This window comes from Zingiber officinale, chromosome 5B (assembly GCF_018446385.1).
Source record: "Zingiber officinale cultivar Zhangliang chromosome 5B, Zo_v1.1, whole genome shotgun sequence".
NCBI lineage: Eukaryota > Viridiplantae > Streptophyta > Magnoliopsida > Zingiberales > Zingiberaceae > Zingiber > Zingiber officinale.
The window spans coordinates 72,753,049-72,774,587 of NC_055995.1; the positions used below are offsets into that span (position 1 = coordinate 72,753,049).

General features: G+C 34.0%; 1 protein-coding gene across 2 annotated transcripts in view; it reads right to left on the minus strand.

Annotated features, from left to right (window-relative positions):
- Positions 1-264: 264 nt before the first annotated feature.
- LOC121984516 (callose synthase 10) overlaps positions 265-21,539 on the minus strand; it is a 111,120-nt gene continuing 89,845 nt past the window's right edge. For both annotated transcript variants that reach the window (XM_042537473.1, XM_042537472.1), the window contains exons 35-51: positions 20,604-20,721; positions 19,501-19,620; positions 9,585-9,700; positions 9,386-9,469; positions 6,504-6,616; positions 6,223-6,275; positions 5,969-6,145; positions 5,830-5,877; positions 5,471-5,629; positions 4,081-4,194; positions 3,917-4,005; positions 3,668-3,826; positions 3,440-3,542; positions 2,494-2,613; positions 1,707-1,757; positions 1,433-1,612; positions 265-650 (exon numbers count right to left, since the gene is read on the minus strand). In XM_042537473.1, the coding sequence (XP_042393407.1) occupies positions 414-650; positions 1,433-1,612; positions 1,707-1,757; positions 2,494-2,613; positions 3,440-3,542; positions 3,668-3,826; positions 3,917-4,005; positions 4,081-4,194; positions 5,471-5,629; positions 5,830-5,877; positions 5,969-6,145; positions 6,223-6,275; positions 6,504-6,616; positions 9,386-9,469; positions 9,585-9,700; positions 19,501-19,620; positions 20,604-20,721 (2,041 nt within the window). In that variant the 3' untranslated portion in view covers positions 265-413. The remainder of the gene's footprint in view (positions 651-1,432; positions 1,613-1,706; positions 1,758-2,493; positions 2,614-3,439; positions 3,543-3,667; positions 3,827-3,916; positions 4,006-4,080; positions 4,195-5,470; positions 5,630-5,829; positions 5,878-5,968; positions 6,146-6,222; positions 6,276-6,503; positions 6,617-9,385; positions 9,470-9,584; positions 9,701-19,500; positions 19,621-20,603; positions 20,722-21,539) is intronic.

The following is a 21,539-nucleotide window of genomic DNA, read 5'->3' on the forward strand; positions in this document are numbered from 1 at the left end:
GCGCTTGGAGCACCACCTATATATCATTTGGTTGCAAGATAAGAGATATGGATCTAAGGTAAGGGCATACTCAAGTTACGACTCTAAACACAACCCGGACAAATATACATGAGCGAACTGGTTCAACCAGATCACAAACTCTAATAGCAAACGAATGGAACCATGGTTTCCCTATGCTTTTGACCTAGGTTTTAAAATATTGAAGCTGATGCAAAAGGCGAAAGATATACAGCTGAAAAGTTGGGAAATAAGCAACTCGAAAACTAAATGATAAAATGCAATACAAAATAAATACTAAACTTAAAAGGTTTCGTAATACATCCTGTATATCACACTCAGTTGCCTCGCTACATTAGAAGATCTTTTGGGGGCCATAGCCCCCCTAAATCTGTGTAGATAACCGAAAGACTTGTTTAAGCTTGCACATTTGCCTTGTTCCCTGCAAGGATGAGGGAGATTTCCAACCCTCTGCTGAATGCTTGATTGAATAGAAGACGAGATTGGAAAGTCGAGACAAATGGGAACCAAGACAGAAATGCTACAGGGACAAAGATAACAGCACCCATTCCAGCATCATACAGTCGAGCAATTTCACGGAGAGAGTCCCATAGTCCCAAACGTTTGATAAAAGTCTTCCATGAAACCGCCAACTGTCAAATAAGAGAAACAAAATGATGTAGAACAATTACTGACATAGGAAGCCTGTAACATATCTGACAATATAATAATTCATTAGGAGTTTTTACTCCACGTAAGCTGAGAACCAATGCATAATAGTAATGATTCCAATGTATATTTCCAGTGCCTTTGGAAAATGAATTGACAGATGACCATGAAAGCCTACTAGTGTGATTCGTGATATGATGTAGATTTACAGTTTGATTCATGGTTTGGTTCTCGGAATTGGTTTAGATACTTGTTCTAGGATTCCTTTTTGTGGCAGTATCTGTCTCATGAAGGATGGGCCTTTGCAGCTGTCAGGTTTTGAAAAAGGAATTCATTATGATTTGACACGTTCCACCCATGGCTCATTTTCCTTGATATTTTTCTAACTCGTCTATCTGTAATGTTCTGGCTCAGGTCCTTCCATCCACTTTACTTTCTTATTCTATTTTTCCCCTCAAAAGCCTACTGAACAAAAATGAATTTTTCCCATATCGAATACTATTTATATAATGGTTGCTGAACCAAGCCTATTATTTATCTTTTAAGGCAAATTGCACTAAATTTGAATTTAAATGAACATAAGTTTGTGGAAAACAAACCAATAAATAGCGCACATGTACCATACAGAAACTTCTGAGTTGAAACCTTAGTGCTTCGTAAATGAAATAAGAATAATCTATTTAGACAATAGATATACCCACAATAAGGTAAGTTCTATATTGGCACACCATTGAAACAATATAAGAAACGAATATTATGGACTTACAGATAGTATGAGCCAGCCAGTAGGTATAACTGCAAGGGCACAGGCAAACAAGTCAGGAATTGTCAGTCTTGTTAAGGCAACAACTACAACAAGTCCAGCTATGAGTGCTATGGCAGTGACTCCTTGAGTGAATCGCATCATCAGCTGAATTTCAGTCTTCTTTGGACTAACAGTGAAAACCTTCAGAGGCATGAATGGAAGTCATTATGGAAAATAGCTCAAATCCTTTAGAATCTGTGCTAACTTAAAAAACAAGAACATAAATGTTGCTAACCTTGAATATCAAGACCATAAGAAACAGAACCAACCATGAAAAACCATAAACCTGAAAAGCTAGAAAACTTCAGCAAAGACAAGCAGTGAAAAAAAAAAAAATCATCTTCATATCATACTATGAAAAATTGAAAAATAATCTTGGTTCAATTAATCCTACATTATAGACGTAGAGATTTAAAGCTAAGTAATTATGAAGGCAATGTTCGTGGTATTAGAATATCCAGGATAGGATTGCATAAAGAATATGTTGCATATGATTATGATTATCAAAGCATGATGTTCCACAACAAAGGAGCAAATGAAGACGCATGTTGCATTCCAAGATGAAATTTCATGCTTGATCAGACACAAGCTCATTTGCTGGCCAAAACAATTAAGACTGAACAAGCTTTATCTCAGCATCTATACTATAATATGGTACTATGTGTCAGTATCATAAAACAGTAAACCATGAGTCACACTGTTTAGGGTTGGCAATACAAATGTTACCCAACCATTGAACTGTATGTATGGGCCTAAAATGGGATTTTGTCTTTTTTAATTCTTTAATCACCCTCTTATCGTAACACCTTCAACCCTAATTGGTGCAACCAATCTAATTACATTAAGAGTTTTGAACAAGTCCATCAAGTTAATCTATTTTCTCATATTATCATCTATTGAAACAACACCTAGCATATCTAAATAGTAGTATTTTTCATTTTCTCATCCCATTGTGGATTTGAACTACAAGCAACCATTTTTAGCATTTCTGGCATTAAACAAGTTCAATGGAGAAAATTTACAGCTAGAGAAGTATCAGATCCAGTGAGACGCAGCTTGTAGACGATCCCATATTGAAATATGAAGAACCTGAGGCTCAAGATGGTCTCCAAGATCCTCCCCCTAAGTGTTTGTATATGACTCTGCAAAAAAGATATGTTAGAAATGCATTTCTCAAAACTTCTATTAGGTGTTTACATCGGATAACATCATGACAGCATTTGAGCATTTTATAAGATAATAGAGGCATGAGTTTCTGCACATTAAATCAACTAGCGTATCGGGGTTAGGCCCATTCGAAACAGAGAATGATATACCAAAAAAGTTTCAGCACAAGATTCTCAACAAAAAGCAGCAGTTCAAATATTGACTTGCAATTGTGCCAATAAGTGTAATTAGAAACTCTCTTGAACCCAAATGATTAAGTCCATCTGATTCTGAAAACTAAATGATTAGAAACCGGTCAGCACAGCTTGACTGGCCTGTCTAACTCGACCAGCCTGTCCAACCTTCCCAACCCAAAAAACCCAGCTAGACTGCCCTAACTGTTAGTTTGTCCAGCCCCTCTAGCTCAACAAGCCTGCCCAACCCAATTGACTGGTCCAGTCCACCGGGTTAGGTCCATCATATGTGCTATTTGAAAATGAAAGAGATAAGGAGTAATCATTCCTAAAATAAAGCAAGAAATAATTATTTCTTCTACAATTGGAAAACTTATTCCATCCGAATAAGTATTCCAAATCCAATGTGATTTTTGCAATTAAACATAGTTATTCTCACGAACCAAATACACCAATGTAAATCTAAAATACCATACTTCTATTAAATTTAATAGTTGAAATCATTTAATATGCCTCTTTGATTATTATGATTATGCTTATACAGTAGGATATACTCTGATATGATGAAGAGAATAGAAGACCAATGTGTAAAACATGTACTAAGAAGCATCATAAGCATAGTTAGTACCTGCTCCTCATCCCACCAAGATTCCCAGCTATATTCTCCCTTGATTCCAACACCACCTTTATAAAGGAGCCATGCAGTCCAATCATCAAAATCCTCAACAGTCCTTGAAATTAGAGATTAAATAGTAATACATAAAAACCTAGCTCAAGGTAAAATATGTGGAAAAAAAGTTATTAAAAAAAAAATCATTCAGAATATCAGTTGGCAAAATTTTTAGTAGTAACTTACTTCTGCCACTCAAATCCAGATGGGTTGAAAATATATGGAGCGAATAGCCATGATATAACTAGAATCCAACTGCTGATAGTTAGAAGAATGAAAGAGGATGCACCATTTCTAGTATATCCATATGAAATGTAGACAATGAGAAGAAGTGCAACTTCAAGTCTGCAATAATCAAAACCTTCACAGTCAATAAGTGACAGGTATTTCTGGAACAAATACAAATGTAGCAAACAAGAAAGGAAGAGAGCATACGCTTTGACAAAGTGGCTTCTAGAATAAAGCCTATAATTTTCAGCAAACTTGATGTGACGGACAACAAAGCCTCTACCAGTCGCCTTGTACTGCAATATATGTAAATCACTTCGCTTAGATAAGGCATCAAGTACTATGGAAGTAAATTAGTTGAAAGGACATACTTTAGCACCTCCATGAAGAATTGTTCTACCAAAATAGTGTGTTCTTGTTCCAAGGGAAAATGTAAAGAAAACTGCACAAAGCTGGAATTGCATAGTAATAAAGCTGAAGACAGCCTGCAACAGTTCGACATGAGAAAGACCAATCAAAATCAGAACAATTTTTGTTAAAAGTGATACTTATATACTTAAATTAGACAGATATTCAATCTGAAAATGCTAATTCTTTACAATAAAACTTTAAATTCTTGTATATTTGTGATAAATGAAGCATCTACTAAGCTAAAAAGCATAAGCAAACATATAAATTGAACCCAATCAAATCAGAATTAATTCTTTTGGAAAAATATTTTCAAAAAAACATTTCCAGATTTGGCCATTGAATATATATACGCTTCACTTAGGATCTAAAGTTTCAATCTTTGATCGGAACAATAGTATTTTGGTATATGTTTCGATGCATAGAGTCAGTAATGGATTGGAGTTGAAGGAGCGAACATGGTTTTAAATCTAGTACCATGCCGAGTAAAGCAGTCGAAACATATCATTCTGGTAATTATCGAAATTCAATACCACTCCACACAAACAATGTTTCCTTCTTTTGCTTCATCTCCTTCCTCCAACCTCAAATTTTTCATCGGCACCATGCATCGGAACATCGACACAATGAAATAGTATCTTTCCAATCAAAGGTTGAAACTACAACACAACTCAAGATTTTGAACCTTAGTGCCAAGTGGTATCAAGTTTTGGTGATTTACCAGAATGATACAATTCACTCAACACAATACGAGATTTCAAACCATGAAATAAATATACACTAGGATACAAAAAAAAAATCGACAAATTAGTTTGAGCAGATAAGATGAAATTTCTTGTTCCAAATAAAATTATATCCACAAAAAAAAAACATTTCTGAATTGACCATTAAATAAATACACGGTGGGATTAAAAGTAAATAATTGGGCAAATAATTTTGAGGCAAACAATCTTTTTTTAAGATGAAAATTCTTGTTTCAAACACAATTATATCAACAAATAATTGATTAAACCAAAACAATTTGAACAGCTTCAGAAGAAGACTAGAATTTGAGCTCTAACTGTCCTGAATCTTGCATAGTGTAATCTAATAAACAAATGTGAAGGCTCATCTCACAATTCTAATATCCATCTCAGGAAGGAAACCCCTTTTGTACTTAGATTTACAATGATATCAGAAGACAACTGGATAATGACTTTGATAATTCAAATGAAATCATATGCCTAAAAAAACAACATTATCCAGTAAGAATTCTCATTTTGCTAGTATACATACCAACCAGATCATTAGGTTCGCAGATTCAACATATAATAGGGGGAAAACATTTCACTATAAAACATAAAAGCGAGAGACCTGCATTAACCCAAATTCCAGTATAAAACCAACTATCATTGGTACTGCTGTGAAAACACCAATTTGAACCAAGAACTGAGCATTCAGAGCAGCATCAAGTGCAGTGTTGCCTGAAATTCTTGCCTTCCTCGAGATTTCAGAATCTAGCCCAGACAGTGCCTAGAAATATGACAAATTTTGATTTGAAGACAGGATAACAATGACAAAATTGATGCATCAAAAAGAAAACGACCATATAGTGCTAGTTTGTTCAGCAGTTCAAAGGTTGTCAAAATATCAAACAGAAAATTGGTGGATCAAGCTCAATCTCTTTTGCAATAACTAATTATTGTACATGTTACAAAGAGCAAATGACATACCAGGTATACCCTCCCATATAAGAATATGTAAATAGTAAGAACGGTCATCTGCATCAAAATTTCAGAAAAATCTGTTAAACAACTTCAAAGAGAAAACTAGTAACACTGGAAGGTAAAAGGAAAAATGGAGGGTTAATACCATCGTACAAACATAAAAGCCAACAGTTGTGAAGAAGAATGACAACATCCTAAAGAAATCAAAAAGCTGCCCAAGACGATATACATCTCTGCTCAGTACTTGTTCTCCGTTTCCACCAGCTACTTTACCCTCAAAAAGTGCAATTTGATTCAACCCAACATCTCTTCCTTTTCCAACCTATTACAAGCGAAGTATCTATAAACATGAACTAGAATATTGTTACACTAGAGTAAAAAATGACAATGTGAATGAACCTGAATATATTCATGGTGTGTGATATTCCCCTGTCTCAATGTAGAATTGAATCCTGCAAGAATATTTTCTCAGATATGGTAAATGCTAACCAATTGAAGACCAAAAGCAAAAGCAGATGGATGGAATAAATTGCAATAAAATTATGAAACTTTTGTAGATTTGTCACACTAAGCAAATGAGAAATCACCATTTTTGTAAATAACCTACAGCATTTAAAAGCAAAATAGAAAGCCTGAGAAGATGTACAGGGCAAAGAATACTGAATTTTCACAAAACATACCAGCATAAATGTCTTCACTGATATTGATTACACGAGATGCCTTGCTTACACCACCTCTAGTTATGTGGAATATCCTATCAAAAACATCTGGATGTCCATAGTGCATCCGGACCCTGCAAAGTGATATAGCAAACAATAAATGAGGCCATTAAATTAGAAAGAGAAAAATACATACAGGGAAAAAATTCTAAAAAGTAAAAAGTACAATAAGAAAAAAAAGGGGATTATATTATGAATAGCTAATTGTAAAAAATGAAAGTAGGAAAAAATGAAGCCAAGAAAAGCATAAGAAATTGACGGAAGTGAGCCATATCATCCCATATGAAAAAGAGAGGTTGATCCTAACTGATTCCAGGAAGAGGAGAGAGAGAGAGAGAGATTACTATTTTTCTCATGTTAAATAACAATCAATATATATATATTTTTCCCATATCTCTCCCAGTGAATAAAAATCAACATCTATTTGCTAAGGTCAATCTTCAAACCACCATGTAAATAAAATTGTAATCAACAAAATTTGGTACTCATAAAAATAGACTATAATTAAGGAGATAATAAATTATATCATAAATTAGAGGTTACAACAACAACAACTAAACCTTATCCCATTAGATAAGATCGACTATATGGATCCTTCTACGTCATTGGGCTCTACACCCTACAATATCATCATCTATACTTAAATAAATTTTATCTTATTTTATTGTTGCTATCAAGTTTTTTTTGTCTTCCTCTTCCTCATTTGACATGTGTTAGGATGTCGACCAGCATTAAAATAAGATAAATGTTTAATTAAAGGTTAATTTTTTTAAAAAAAATTAGCTATAAAAGAAAGAAATAAAAGATTTATATGAGAAATATTAATGTTAATATAAAATGTGATGAAGGACATGAATAATAATTTTATATAAAAAATTAATTTTGAAAACTCTTTTCAGATATTTACTATGATTTTCCATTTAACTAGTTTAAAATTATTAATTTTCTTCCGATTCCAATCCTATCAATCTGATATTGCTGAAATTAAGGAATTCATTGCTCAAATCTCAGCCCTGATTCTGCAAACTATTGTATATGCATATCAGCAAAAGTTCATGATATGTATTGCAGACCATAGATTGGCACATGGACCACAGTTATCTAGAGGGAGTCAACCAAACTGACCTACGTGTAACCAAGGTTCAAACCTACTAGAGAAAATATTCACATAGATGGTCCTGCCAAGAACCAGCTCTGACAATTAACTTGGGTTTTTGAATCTCTCTCATCCTTAGTGTGATCTAAAAGTATTTGAAATATTCCCTTCCAAGGTTTAAAGTCTTGAGCTGGTTTGGAGTTTCAGCGAGAGAACAAAATGATACATGATACGGTTATGGAAAAGTTTTGTTCCATTACTATTGAGTACCACTATGAGGAGGAGGTAGAGGAAGGGGAGCACAAGGTAAGGGAGGAGGCAGACAAGGTGGAAGAAGAGGAAGACAAGACGGTAGAGGAAGAGGAGAAAGCGGCCAAGGCAGCAAAGGAAAAGGAAGAGGAGTTAGTCGTGTACCTCAAAGAAGGTGAGTTCTTCTCGTGGCCATGTCAAGGTGTCTCATGCTTTCTTGCATATTGGCGGGTGAGTGGAATGAAAAATTCCCTATGTGCCAATTGACATGGAATAAATTTGAAATGGTCCTCCCTTCTATGGATGAGTCAAGGACTTTGAACGAAGACAAGAACTTATTATGAGTTGCCCTTGAATTGCTAAGGAATAATCTGATTATAAGGCCTTGAGTGTTGATTATGGACATGCACAGGGGACATACGAAATCAGGTATTTTCTTGCTTTCTACATATTTTCATACACTGTTTAACTCAAATGCACATTAGAAATAAAACAAAACATTTGTATACATTCTCTGTTTAGAATGGATGCCAAAGTTAAAAGGCTGAATAAATTAAAGGTGGGAGAATAAAAAGACTCATAAAAAATTTTATGATCTAAATGGCCTATGTATTAATGACATGGTGCCTTACCAAAAGCTTAATGGCTAGATAAAACTTTTGTGAGTGGCAGCCAACCAGATAAATTGTGTTTTTGGATAGAAATGATACAAAAGTGAAAGAAATTTGTAGATAATTTGAGAAAAATTAAAAATTAAATGAATCCCAATAAACTCTTGTGGAGATAAGGCTTTCTACAACTTTAAACCTAGGACTTCACCAGCACCTACTCTCATAGACCTCCGCTATCAACAAAGTGTTTGCCTCTTACAAACTAGAAGACTACTCTAAAAAATTGACCCGACTTAATCACAACAACCCATCCATGTATAGGTAAAGAGAGGATAACAACTCTGATAGTCAAAACAAAATGTAAATATTTTGATGATAAAATCAACTTATAAGGGAATCCAATCAGACAGTATAGGCCAGTAAACTTTGATACATGAGATTGAGACAGCAGTAACCAAAAAGGATCTGAATCTTGACTACTACGATGCAGTACTAGGGGTATGATGATGATGTATGCTGTCAACTGCTAGGGCTATTATGGAGCCATTATCAATACCCACAGTTTATATTTTACATGAAAAAACATAGGATGAAGTATGCTATCAGCACCATGGCTATTTGGAACTAGGAACCATGATAAATGCCACAGTTTATCTTTTGCATAAACAAACAGATAAATGAGAATTGCTGAAAAAATAATAACCATTTGATCTAGGGGACAAACATATCTATTAAATCTCAAAAAACACTTAACAGGAAATATCAAGTTATTCGATCAAGTTAGTCCGATCAGATTAACTCAACTAACTAAGCAAACTGATAAAATAAACATATAAGTGGAATATTCTGGATGATGCAGTGTTGTGAGTTAAAAAGGCAATACTTACTTGAGAGGGTATGCCAAAACACGTTGTCCTAAAGTAACAAAGCTAGTTTCTTGGTTTGACATAAACCAAGCTAGTGAAGAGACACTGACAACAAAAGAAAAAAGAGAGAGAAAAAAATCAGGCAATAAAAAATTAAATTGTACAAGGAAAACTAGTATAGCATCGAAAAAGAAACTTTAACGATCAAGAAACAGCTTACCTTCCTGTAAAGACATGCTCTCTCACACCAAGGATGGTGGGAGCTCGAAGGCCATGATTTCCATGAAACTCTTCAAGAAGATTCCTCATCTTCACAGCCTCCTCCAAGTAATTGTCCTGTGTCACATCATCATTCCCATCACAGATTACAGAAAAATGAAGAGCACCAAGTTTGTGTTAATCTGAAGATCAGAGCTACAAGGCAGAAGGTATGAAATGATATCTAAAATAAATAAAACATATATTACAAGAAAAAGAGGCTTCTTGCTGGGTATGCATTAAACCACCGGCATCATACATGATTTAGCATACAGATTCATGTAGTAGCCAATATAACACAACATAAAAGAAACTGCATACCATCAGGAGGAAGTAACCATGAGGTTGGAACAATACTACCTTCACATGATGATAGCACTGAACCATCCAAATTTCTGAACAAGTTATAATAGGGTGTTTGCAGCAACTTATGACAATGCTCTTTCATAATCTAAATGAATATTTATAAACTAAGATATTTATGAAGGTAACATTTGGCAATCATCTTCCAATCAAATACAAAAATTAGAAACACTGCCCAACAGAATAATCCAGCAGTAAAAATGTATGTTGCATCTTCTTGATTATTTGCTGACTTGCAACAACTGTATGTTGCACCATGAAACAATCTCACACAAAGAAAACTCACAAAAAAGTACAAGATTTATTAAATTGAAAAGTTCCTTACAGGAGTGGTGGAGAATCCCTTTATAAAATGAAAAGAGACTACTACTCCTAAGATAGGGTGCAAGTGATCTAGTTGTTAGTAACTAGTAAAATTTGATAGATTTGTAAAAAAATTATAACTTAAATTTGTTAAAACAGATCCTAAAATCTTTACATTATTCATCCCTGCCAATAAGAACTTGACCTTGTTGAGTGTTGAGAGGGGCAATAAGACAATCTAAATCATTTTACAGTGCCGAGCATGGACATACATTGGGCAGTCACGGTGTGCTACTAGAGATGATGACACTGATATTTGTAGCTATATTTAGGAAAACATCTAGACAGTAAAGCAATGAATTTTGTATTTCATGATCCAAGCATTATCAACATTTGAGTTCCTTCCATTGGACTAAGTATATTTCAGTGATTTCATAAAAAGCTAGTGCTGTTTGTATATCAAAAAAATTCTCTCAATTTGAAGAGTCAGCAACGCTATGGAGGAAAGTGTAGGCATCATTATTAACAAAGCATGACCTATTAAAAAAATCAACAAACAGAGACGGTTTGAATATCCCTTATAACTTCCTTTAATTTAAAATTGACTTGATGTAAGCATTAGTACAATTTTTATAATACAAATGGAACAATTAAAGTGAGGATAGATTATATTATAGTTTTCACTTGGGGAAATGCAAATATCCCAACTTTAATCATGTTTACGAAGTGCATTACTTTTCGTGATTTATATAAATCTCTCAATTACTCTCACCAAAATTCTATGCCTTCAAAAGTACATTTACTCGGAGATCAATATATAATATTGTTAAAATCAAACTTGGAAATCAATAAAATGAAACCTAGATACTTATTTCCTTCCGCCACTAAGGCATCTAAACAAGATTCCTAAGTTTCGGCTGACACGCTTAGTAAATTCATCAAGTTTGAGAATAAAATGCTATAGAAAATTTATTTCATAGGATTTTATAAAAATAATTATATCTATCTCTGTGGATAACCACGCAACTAACAACCTCTAAGCACAGTAAATTAGGGAACAAAAAAATTTATTTCATAGGATTTTCTAAAAATATAAAACTTAATATCCTTGATCTATGTGTGTAGCCCACACAACCTAACAACCTCTAAGCACATTAAACTAGGGAATATGTAAGATTATTGTTGCATTAGGTTACTAGCCAATGTAAAACGTATGTAAATGTTATTTATCGATCCATCAAACTATTGTGTTAATATTAGGTTGTTCCTGGAAAGAACATGTTAGATCCGGCTGCAACGTCCCGACAAAGACCGTTATAATGTAGTATTAAAAACTATGCAAGAATTATCACATTCTAGGTGGTATAATAAATATCAATTGTCTTAGATTTGGAACATGAAACGTAAGAACGTTCACTTGCAAAGCAATGAAGATAATAGATACGATAATTCAGAGAAGAATTAATGTTTTGGTTTTACAATAGACAGAATAGGAAGGAAAGAGGGCAAAGATGATAGAGAATTTAGGCTTCAAGTTATGGGGTACACACTAAAGAGTAAAATGAGACATGAAGTAGGAATTGTTTTAGATAGTTCATTAAGATGAAACAATAAGAGTATTTAGGAAGGGAGATAGGATTATAACTATCAAAATAGTGGTAACAAAAAAAAAAAACTATCAATGCAATTAGCATTATGCACCTCAATTAGGATTAAATGAAGAAACTAAAACATAGATTTTGGGAAGACCTATATGAGGTAGTATAAAATATTTTGAAAGATTTTAATAGGATAAGATCTAAATGACATGTAGGAATAAGAAAAGAAAAATATAATATGGTGCATGGGGGTCATGGTTTAATAACAAGAAATGAAAGAAAAACTATATTGAATTTCTCAATAGCATATAAACTTATAATAGCTAATAATTTTTTAGAAAGAGAGAATAATACTTAGTTACGTTCAAAAGTGAGAACAATAAGTCGCAATTTACTTATGGCCACCAAAAAGGATAGGAAAATTGTAAAGTTTGCAAGGACACTGCCCCACAAAAGTTAGCGTTCCGATATGCACCACAAACATAGTATCAATAAAAGGAAAGTAACCAGAGCAACTCTAGAGAGAGAAACTCTACCTTCTCTTTAGAAACTAGAGGGAAGTGATTGGAGCAACAAAGTTGTGCGCGCACTAGGACACCCAAGACAACCTGCGACAACACGAACCTGGTTGACGCGGAGATGACCCAATGGCTCTCTATTGAGCTGCAGTAGAAGCGGTGCCACACCGGTTGTGTGGCAGCCCCGTGCAACTGGGCGGTGGTGCAACAAAGCAGTGCAGAGGCACTACTCGATGGTGAGCAGGAAGGCTAGCAGAAGGTGCTGGTGGACAGTGCAGCGGAGCAACTAGTCGGAGTGGTGGTGCTGCTCAGAATAGAGCTACATCATCGCCCACCTGGAGAGAGGAGCAACACATCTGCACAGAGGAGCTGGGAAAGACCTGGAGTTGTCAGCAAGAAGACGAACACTATAGACAAAAGAGTTGGTGGGTTCCTATTGTGTGAAGAACAGTAGCAGACAGGCTGCTTTAGCCCTTTTCCATTTGGACACACACAGCACCTGGATAACATACTGCCTCACTGCCCCTTTCCTTTCCAAGACCAGACAACGTGCTATTGCAACATTTGGAGCGGAATGGAGAGCGTCTAAAGATTGACTTTTACGACATTGATATAGTTGAGGATGCCTTCGTATTCAGCCTCGTAGGATGCTTCATGAGACGCAAACTGGGACGTGCAGGCATTATGGCGATTGCAAACCGATGGAGGACTCCGTACCACTTCTTCATGGACAAGAACGGATTTTAGGAAGGAGATCTAATGAGGACCCATCCAATGGGACTTTAGGCACGGGTCAAATTTAGATCTATTTTGAAAATCTAAGTTCAGATCAACACTAGATCCTAATCATATCAGACAAGATATAATTCATAAATTTCATTATGTGAGCTAACTCTGTATTGCAGATATTCTTTGTTATTTTGGACTAACATGTTTTGCAAGAGTTGAGCAAAACAATAAACCTCGGATGAACAGTGCTTAAGGCGCCTCAGTTGATTGGAGGTGCCTGAAGCACTCTGGAGGTGCCCCTGCGCATATAAGATTCGCGGATAAAGTTTTGGCATTGGAGGCACCTTGGTTTGATTTAAGGCGCCTCGAATGGAACTGGAGGCACACTCAGAGGATTGGAGGCATCCCAGGTGGATAAACAGCAATGATCTCAAATCGGATCAGCTCGAATGGAGGCGCCCTAGGTCATTAGAGGCGCCCCCAATAAATATAAAAGAAGTGCTCGATTTCAACATTGTACATAAACTTTGAACAAGCCTTCTACCTCTTTTGTTGCGCTATTTCTATGCTACCGATCTACAGCGCCGCAGTCGAAGCGAGACCGACCTCGAGCTATGAACTACAACTAATACAAGCATCAGTAAAAGTGTATTTTCAGTTATTATTATACCTACATAAGAAAGTGTAGATTGTTATATTTTCCTAATTTTTATATTCGACCTCTCTACCCGAACCTTTTCAAGGGAGAATTTAGTGGATTGTCCAATCAATACGGTTCAAGGGATCGTGGGCCTTGAAGTAATAGCCACGGGATTACAAACCAAGTAAAAACAAACGTGTACTTATTTTCCGCTGTATTATTCTTAATTATTCCATTTTGTACTTAATTTTTCGATAAATTTTTAAAACTGAAAAGAAAAGTTTTAAAACGAGATTCACCCCTCCCTCTCTTGTTTGTTTTTTATCACACAATTGTTATCAAAACAGAGTCGCTCTGAATTTGTGCAACCACAATTCGAGCAGAGATATTTGCAAATTTTTTCCCCTCGTATTTTCGTCTCGAGTCAGAATAGGTGAAATCACCTCTTCTGACAAATCTCTCTTTTTTTAATTGTTCGAAATCAGTGCAACACCACTCGAGTCATTTTCTATCTTATTTATTTTCTCCTACACTACTAATCCAAAACTTATTCTTGGCAACCATTTCTTTCGATCTTTTTGTGTGCAAGATATTTTAAACTGAATGGGCCCAAAATAAAGAATATAGTACTCGCCCTCACTCTTCAACAGAAACGACCTTCCATACTAGAAGAAGAGAATAAAGGTTTATCTAAAGACGGACATTAAACAATGATTCAGCGTTCGACAAGGGTGCAGAGCTCCAATAGATGGAGCAACAGCTATGCTCCTCAACCCATAAAGATGGGACCCAAGAATAAAGAAGGCCCAAGTTGTCTCGAAGGCGCTAAACACCCTCCAATGTCGACTGACAAATGAGGAACTCAACCAAATCAGACCGTTCGACAGCAAGGACCTTTGGAATAAGTTGATTGAGCTACATGAAGGCGCAAAGGATTCTAAGGTAACAAAACAAGATTTATTATGAAATAAGTTATTTAATATAAAAATGCAGGATGAAAAAACCGCAAGTCAACTACACATGAGGATCAAGGACATCCTCAATGGATTTCACCTCGTCGACCACGAACTCAAAACCCGATATATACTAAGGTATGCCCTAGACTCGTTTCCTCAAAATGCGCTGTGAGCATCTATAGTAGATACTTATAATGTTTTGACGAACCTTTCCGAATTATAATTAGATGAATTATTTTGTGAATTAGAACTGCATCAACAGACTAATCAAAACAGGTCGACAAACGTATAGCGTTTTTTACAAGTTCTACCAAGGAGGTAAGACAAACCAAACCCAAGCTAGAAACTGAGTCTGACTCAGAATCCGATGAAGAACTAGTAAACCTGGCAAAAAAGATATTCACCATAAGGAAGAAAAACTTCACCAAGAAGGATCTACCGAAGATAATCAAATCTACATCCAACAACGCAAAGGCGAACATTAACTACTTTGGATGCAACAAGAAGGGTCACTTCAAACACGATTGTCCCAATCTGAAAGAAGAAAAGTCCAAGAAAATAAAAAGAAAGTAGGAACTCAAAGTCACCTCGGACAAGTCCTCTTTAGAAAAATCGGATGTTGAAGAACTGAAGCAAGCAAACTATCTCGTGCTGATGGCAACTAGACCCGAGTCGGAAAGCAAATCAGACCAAGAAGATGAGTCCAAGTACGAATCAAGCTATAAATCCGTATTCGTTTCAGAAGGTTCTAACGAGATAGAATATAATTTAACTACAAATTTAAGTAATTGTATGCTTAAATAAAAATTAACTATAACTGAAGAATAAATTAAAGTGCTCCTTAAGGAAAATCACATAAAGGAACAACTTAACTTGAATTCCTCAACTGAACAAGTTCAACATAGATATTCAACTCAAGTTGTAAAACTTGAGAAAGAGAATTCCATATTGAAATGTGAAGTTAAAAAATGTAAAAGACTTTTAGAAAAGTTCACCACTAGATCCAAATATTTAGATATGATACTTGAATCCCAAAGAGTTGTATACAACAAGTCCGGACTCAGATATAAATTCAGCTCAACTAATAAAACATTCATTTCACTGGTTAGTCAAAATAAGAAACAAATATAAATCCAGCTCAACTAATAAAACATTCATTTCACTAGTTAGTCAAAATAAGAAACAAATCAAAGCATAGGTTCTCAAAGCTTATCTAAATTATGTACCTAAAAATGAAATCCATTACTTAAACACAAAACAAAACTTCTATAATTTTTTGGGAGGTACCAAATTAGTTGGAATCTCAAGACCTTAACCTACCCACTTGGATAATTAGGGCTAGATAAATTTAGAATAATTCTAACTTATTAAGACCAAGGATTAGTACTAAATCCTCTGGGTGAGACTAATTAAAAAGCTTTGTCTAAAATACGTGGTTACTCTAATGATGTTCAAATGACTCACCACGGCCTGGAAGCTTATTCAAGGAAGTTTGCTTGGTGGATCCAAAGCTACACTTAAATCTAACACAAGTTAAACAATCCCTGAAAAACAGCATAACTCATCGCACAAAAACTATAGTATTACCTTCGTTGAAACTTGAATAGGGTGAGATGATTAATTAAACTTAAGCTAAACTTAATTAAACATAAATTTTAAACTTAAATTAAAAGTAAAAAACTTAAATTTAAAATTAAACATAATCTAAACTTAACTTAAATTTAAAATCAAACCTAATATAAACTTGACTTGAAGGAAATCAAAACTTAATATAAATTAAATTAAAACCTAAATTTAAAATTAAAATTTAGGTTAATCTTAAAACTTGAATTTAATCCTAACTAATCTGAAATTTATTAATCAACTAATCCTAGTTTAATTAATCTGAAATTAAATAATTAATTAATCAAACTTAATTAATTCTCATTTAATCAATCTCAATTAATCATAATTTAATCAAGTTAATTAATCAAAAATTCAACGATTAATTAATCAATCATAATTCAATCCTCAATTAAAACAATTAATTTTTTTTAATTAACTTAATATGTAATAAATTAATAACTTTAACTGAATTAACTCAAAATGACAAATAAAGTTAATTAGAAAGCAATAATTTAATTAAAAATTAATCAATTTAACTCAAAATTATCAATTATTCATTTTAAATTAAATAATATTCTTTTTAAATTAATTAAATGACTTAAGGAATTTTTAAGCTCAAATAAAATTTAAATTAGACTAAAAAAAAAATTATTTTAAGCAAATCAATAAAAAAAAATTATTTAAACTTAATTAAAAAATTCTACTAATTTAATCTAAAAATAATTAAGAATAAAAAATCTACCTTAGCCAAATAATTGAATTAATCATCTCTTAAAACTCATAAAATTACCTTGTTTGAAAATTTAGTACAATTGAGATGCTTAATTGAAAATATTTTAATATTTTTTAGATGTATCACTTTGCATGTTTGGACATTAGAATACTTTGTTTAAAATACTTGTCAAGAAAAAAAGAGAATGTTAGGTTAAGGAGGAGATTCCATTAACATATACACTTAAAAAAAAAATCAAAATAAAATAATTTAGAAAAGAGTACCTCCAAAATTATCTCTCAAAAGTTTTCAAAACAAATTGGAAAGATAAAAATATTTTATCAAAATTTCCATACTTGACAAATATTTGCTTAGAAAAGTACTTTCAAACAAAATTTCTCATAAGATTTCCTTGAAAAATATTTGTTTAGAAAACTTTTATCAAAACTTTTCTTACTTAAAATACTTGTTTAGAAAAAAAAATTTTACTTCTTATGTCATCTTTCAAAGTATTTTTACAAGAAAATCCTTATGAAAATTTATACTTTGAAAATATGTTTAGAAAACATTCCTTCAGAACTGATTCTCAAGACTTCAAATGTTACTTAAAACATTTTTAACATTTTAAGTACAAAATTTTGAAATAAAAATTATATTATTTCAAAAGTGTTAAAGGGAGGTGTTTGTTTGAAATTATTTGGGATGGTAAGTTGCTTGGTAATATTTTTATAAATTGTTGATTTGTTTACTACTTATTGGCTTAACTTTGCATGTTTTGATGAATGTCAAACAGAGTATAACTGGTTAGATAACTCAAAAAAAAAAAAAAAATCATAGAAATAAAACCATGCTAGAATAAATGAAATGCTTACTATTTTTTCTCTTAACATAATCATAACATGATGATGCATGTTTTTGTTCTAACTTTAATCTAAGTTGTCATTACATAAAAATATGAGAGATTGTTGTGAAACTCAAGTTTTAATGGATGACAAATAGTTAAAGTTATATTATGTATAATTTACCAAGTGTACAAAGAAAAAGACTTGACGGGGCTAAAGGACCAGACACCAGGTTGAAGTCCAATTAGATCAGGAGGACCTGATAACTAGCAAAAAGCTCGGATACGTCAATAGAGGATCTTATATCTACAAGAAAGTCTAGTTAGATGTTCAGGACCTACAATGGGCTACAAGTCAAATGGCCATCTGCCAAAAAGACCTGGTAGGTTAGACGACAAGTTAAGTGATTCGCAAATGGTAAGGTACACAACTGGAGGAGAGATCCAGTGAAGATGAGTCCCCGTGGGACTTTGCGCCAGTCTAACTTAGATCCATTTAGAAAATGTAAGTTGAGACCAAAACTAGATCCTAATCGTATAAACAAGATCTAATTCATAAATTTTATTATGTGTTCTAATTCTATTTTACAGGTGTGCTTTGTTATTTTAGACTAACATGTTTTGCAGTAGTTAGAGCAAAAAATAAGTCTCGAATGAATAGTGCTCGAGGTGCCTCAATTGATTGGAGGCACTTTAGCTAAAGCACTGAAGACGCCCCGTACAGATAAGAGGCGCCATGGTTTGATTGGAGGCTCCTCGAATGGGACTGGAGGCGCCCTCAGAGGATTGGAGGCGCCCCAGGCTGATAAACAGCAACCATCTCGAAACGGATCAGCTCGATGGAGGACCCTGGGTCATTGGAGGTGCCCCTAAAGCAGTATAAAAGAAATGCTTGACCTCATCATTGTACATCAACTTTCAATAAGCCTCCTAGCTCTTTCTACTATGCTATGTCACTGCTACTGCTCTACTGCAACTTTGCTACGCCCAACTACTGCAATCGCAGCGACACTGACCTCGAGCTACGAACTACAACTACTACATATGTTGGTAAAAGTGTGTTTTCAGTTATTATTATACCTACATAGGAAAGTGTAGGTTGTTACACTTTTCTCATTTATGTATTCGACCTCTCTACCCGAAGGTTTTTTCCAAGGGGAAATTTAGTGGATTGCTCGATTTATACGGTCCAAGGGATCGTGGGCCTTAGAGTAGTAGTCACGTGACTAAGAACCAAGTAAAAATAAACGCATACTTATTTTCCGTTGTGTTACTCTTAATTTTTCCGCTGCGTACTAAGTTTTCCAACAAATTTTTAAAACTGAAAAGAAAAGTTCTAAAATGGTATTCACCCTCTACTCTCTCGTTCATTTTCGATCCTACAATAGGTTCATAAGATCAAGCCCAATTAAGATCCTTCTTCAAATTTGGATTAGTTTTAAGTCATTTTGAACCTTAATATCCTAAAATCCGGATTGGAAATTTGACAACCATGCTCGAATCATGTTTTCATCCTCAATTAATTACCTCGAAGATTTGAAGTTACGAGTTAACAAAAATAATAACTGGTAGAAGAATAAACTTTCTAAAAATACAATGGATCAAAAAGCAACCTGATTCATGTCAATAGTCTGAATGGCATCTCCACGGGTGAATATTATGGCATGATTCTGGTTTTCAGGTTTCCCTTCCCCAAGCTTGGGATCTCCAGGAAGCTTTACTGAATAAATTTCCTAGATGGCAAAAAACCAAAAACATGCTCGTAAAATTTTCCATATCAATGACAAAAATATAAATAAAATTTAGTGAAACCACATGATAGATAATTTGTTATTTAGCAGAATAAGCTGCATCGGAATTGCTGTGAAAAGTTAGTACGCTTGTAGCTCATTTCTCAGAAAATAAATTGAAGGCTCAACAACACTTGCATTAATTACCACTAATTTTTTTCTTACCAGAGGGGTTTAACACGTGTGTAATAACGAATTAAGGCACAGAGAGACAAAGATGATACTGTATGAAAATGACTCATGAGCATGTCCCTACATGTGATACCATGCATATTAACTAAAAATGTCTATTCTTAGTCTAATGAATTCATCAATTTGCCAGGGCATACATATTATGTTCTCAATTCCTTGTCAGAAGGGTAATCAGGCAAAAAAAGAATATGGGAACAGGGCCAATGGAAATTGTAATTTTTCACAGAGAAGAAACCATTATTACCTACCATTGACCATTTCTAAATATTGTCAATTTCCAAATCATTACAAGATCTTTCCACTATCACACTGCATTATGATAAAGAAAAAATTAACTTCAACTTTTATCAGCTTCTGACATCTTCCAGGTTAAAAATATTCAGGATTCTGAAAAGAGTTGAGATTTTAAAGAGGTAACTCGCTAGCATTTTTTTCTTAGTATAATAAACATACGAATAATTGAAAACATGAAATTACAGAGGAATGAGTCCTCTCCTTAATCAGAGAATTTTCGACACATCAGAGGTCGAGCTCTGAAAGGGTATAAATGAATAATATACAAAATAGACAGAATCAGAGAAGTTATGTAAAAATTTGTTTTTGAGCATTTAGCACATAAAAGATCTTCATATTTAATTAGTACCACATGTCAGTCACATATGGAGTATAAACAACAATAATAAAGAATTACTAAAGATTAAAAAAAGAGAGAAAAGAAGAAACTTGCTGCTTACCTGATCCTGTCCATTATCATTAGCTTTCACAAGCTTTGAGTAGAACTCTTTGGTAACTTGTCCGTCAGCAGCTACTTTTTCTTCAACATGTATGAAAGCAATGCGTAGAGCCTCGTTTCTGAAAGTCCAGCAAACAAACAATCAACAGACAACAAACTTACAATGCAACGAAAAAGAGCTTTCACATATTAAAACAGAATTAGGTTTTGTACGATATAATTAAATATTTTATCTTTCTTTGTATAGAGATAATCATGGTTGCAAATAGATATAATCAATTAGAGTGATTTGATAGAATAATTTATTTAGGTAGAATAATTTTCTTTTTTTATTAATTTATTCCTTCTTTATTTATCAACCCCAGTTCATTAATACAACATGAGAGAATTTTTCTTCTCAATTTAGTTTATATATGGTATCATGGCAAAGTTCCTCTATGTAGACAAACACATGTGATTCTTCTCCTCCAAAGACAACAACGATATCTATTAGTAATACCATGTCCACCGATGTCTACTAATTCGACCATGTCTCTTCTTTCTGAAAGCGACACCTCATCCTCGCAAATTATGGCACATAAGCCCATAATTATTTACAATGGGTCCAGTCCGTGAAGATTGTTATCTGCGACAGAGATAAGTTGGGTTATCTTATGGGGGATTCTTCTCAGCCCACATCAAGCGATGCACCACACCATATCTAGCTAGCAAAGAATTCAATCATGCTTGCCTGGCTAATTAACTCCCTGAAACCCAACATTAATCATCACTATCTCTGGTTTAAGACGGCCAAGGAGGTGTTGGATGCGGCTTAGAAGATGTATTCCGATATGGACAATACTTCTCAGATTTTTTAACTACGATCGAAGCTGAAAGAATTGAAACAAGGTTCAAATTATGTGACATGATACTCCTCTAATCTTTAAGATCTTTAGCG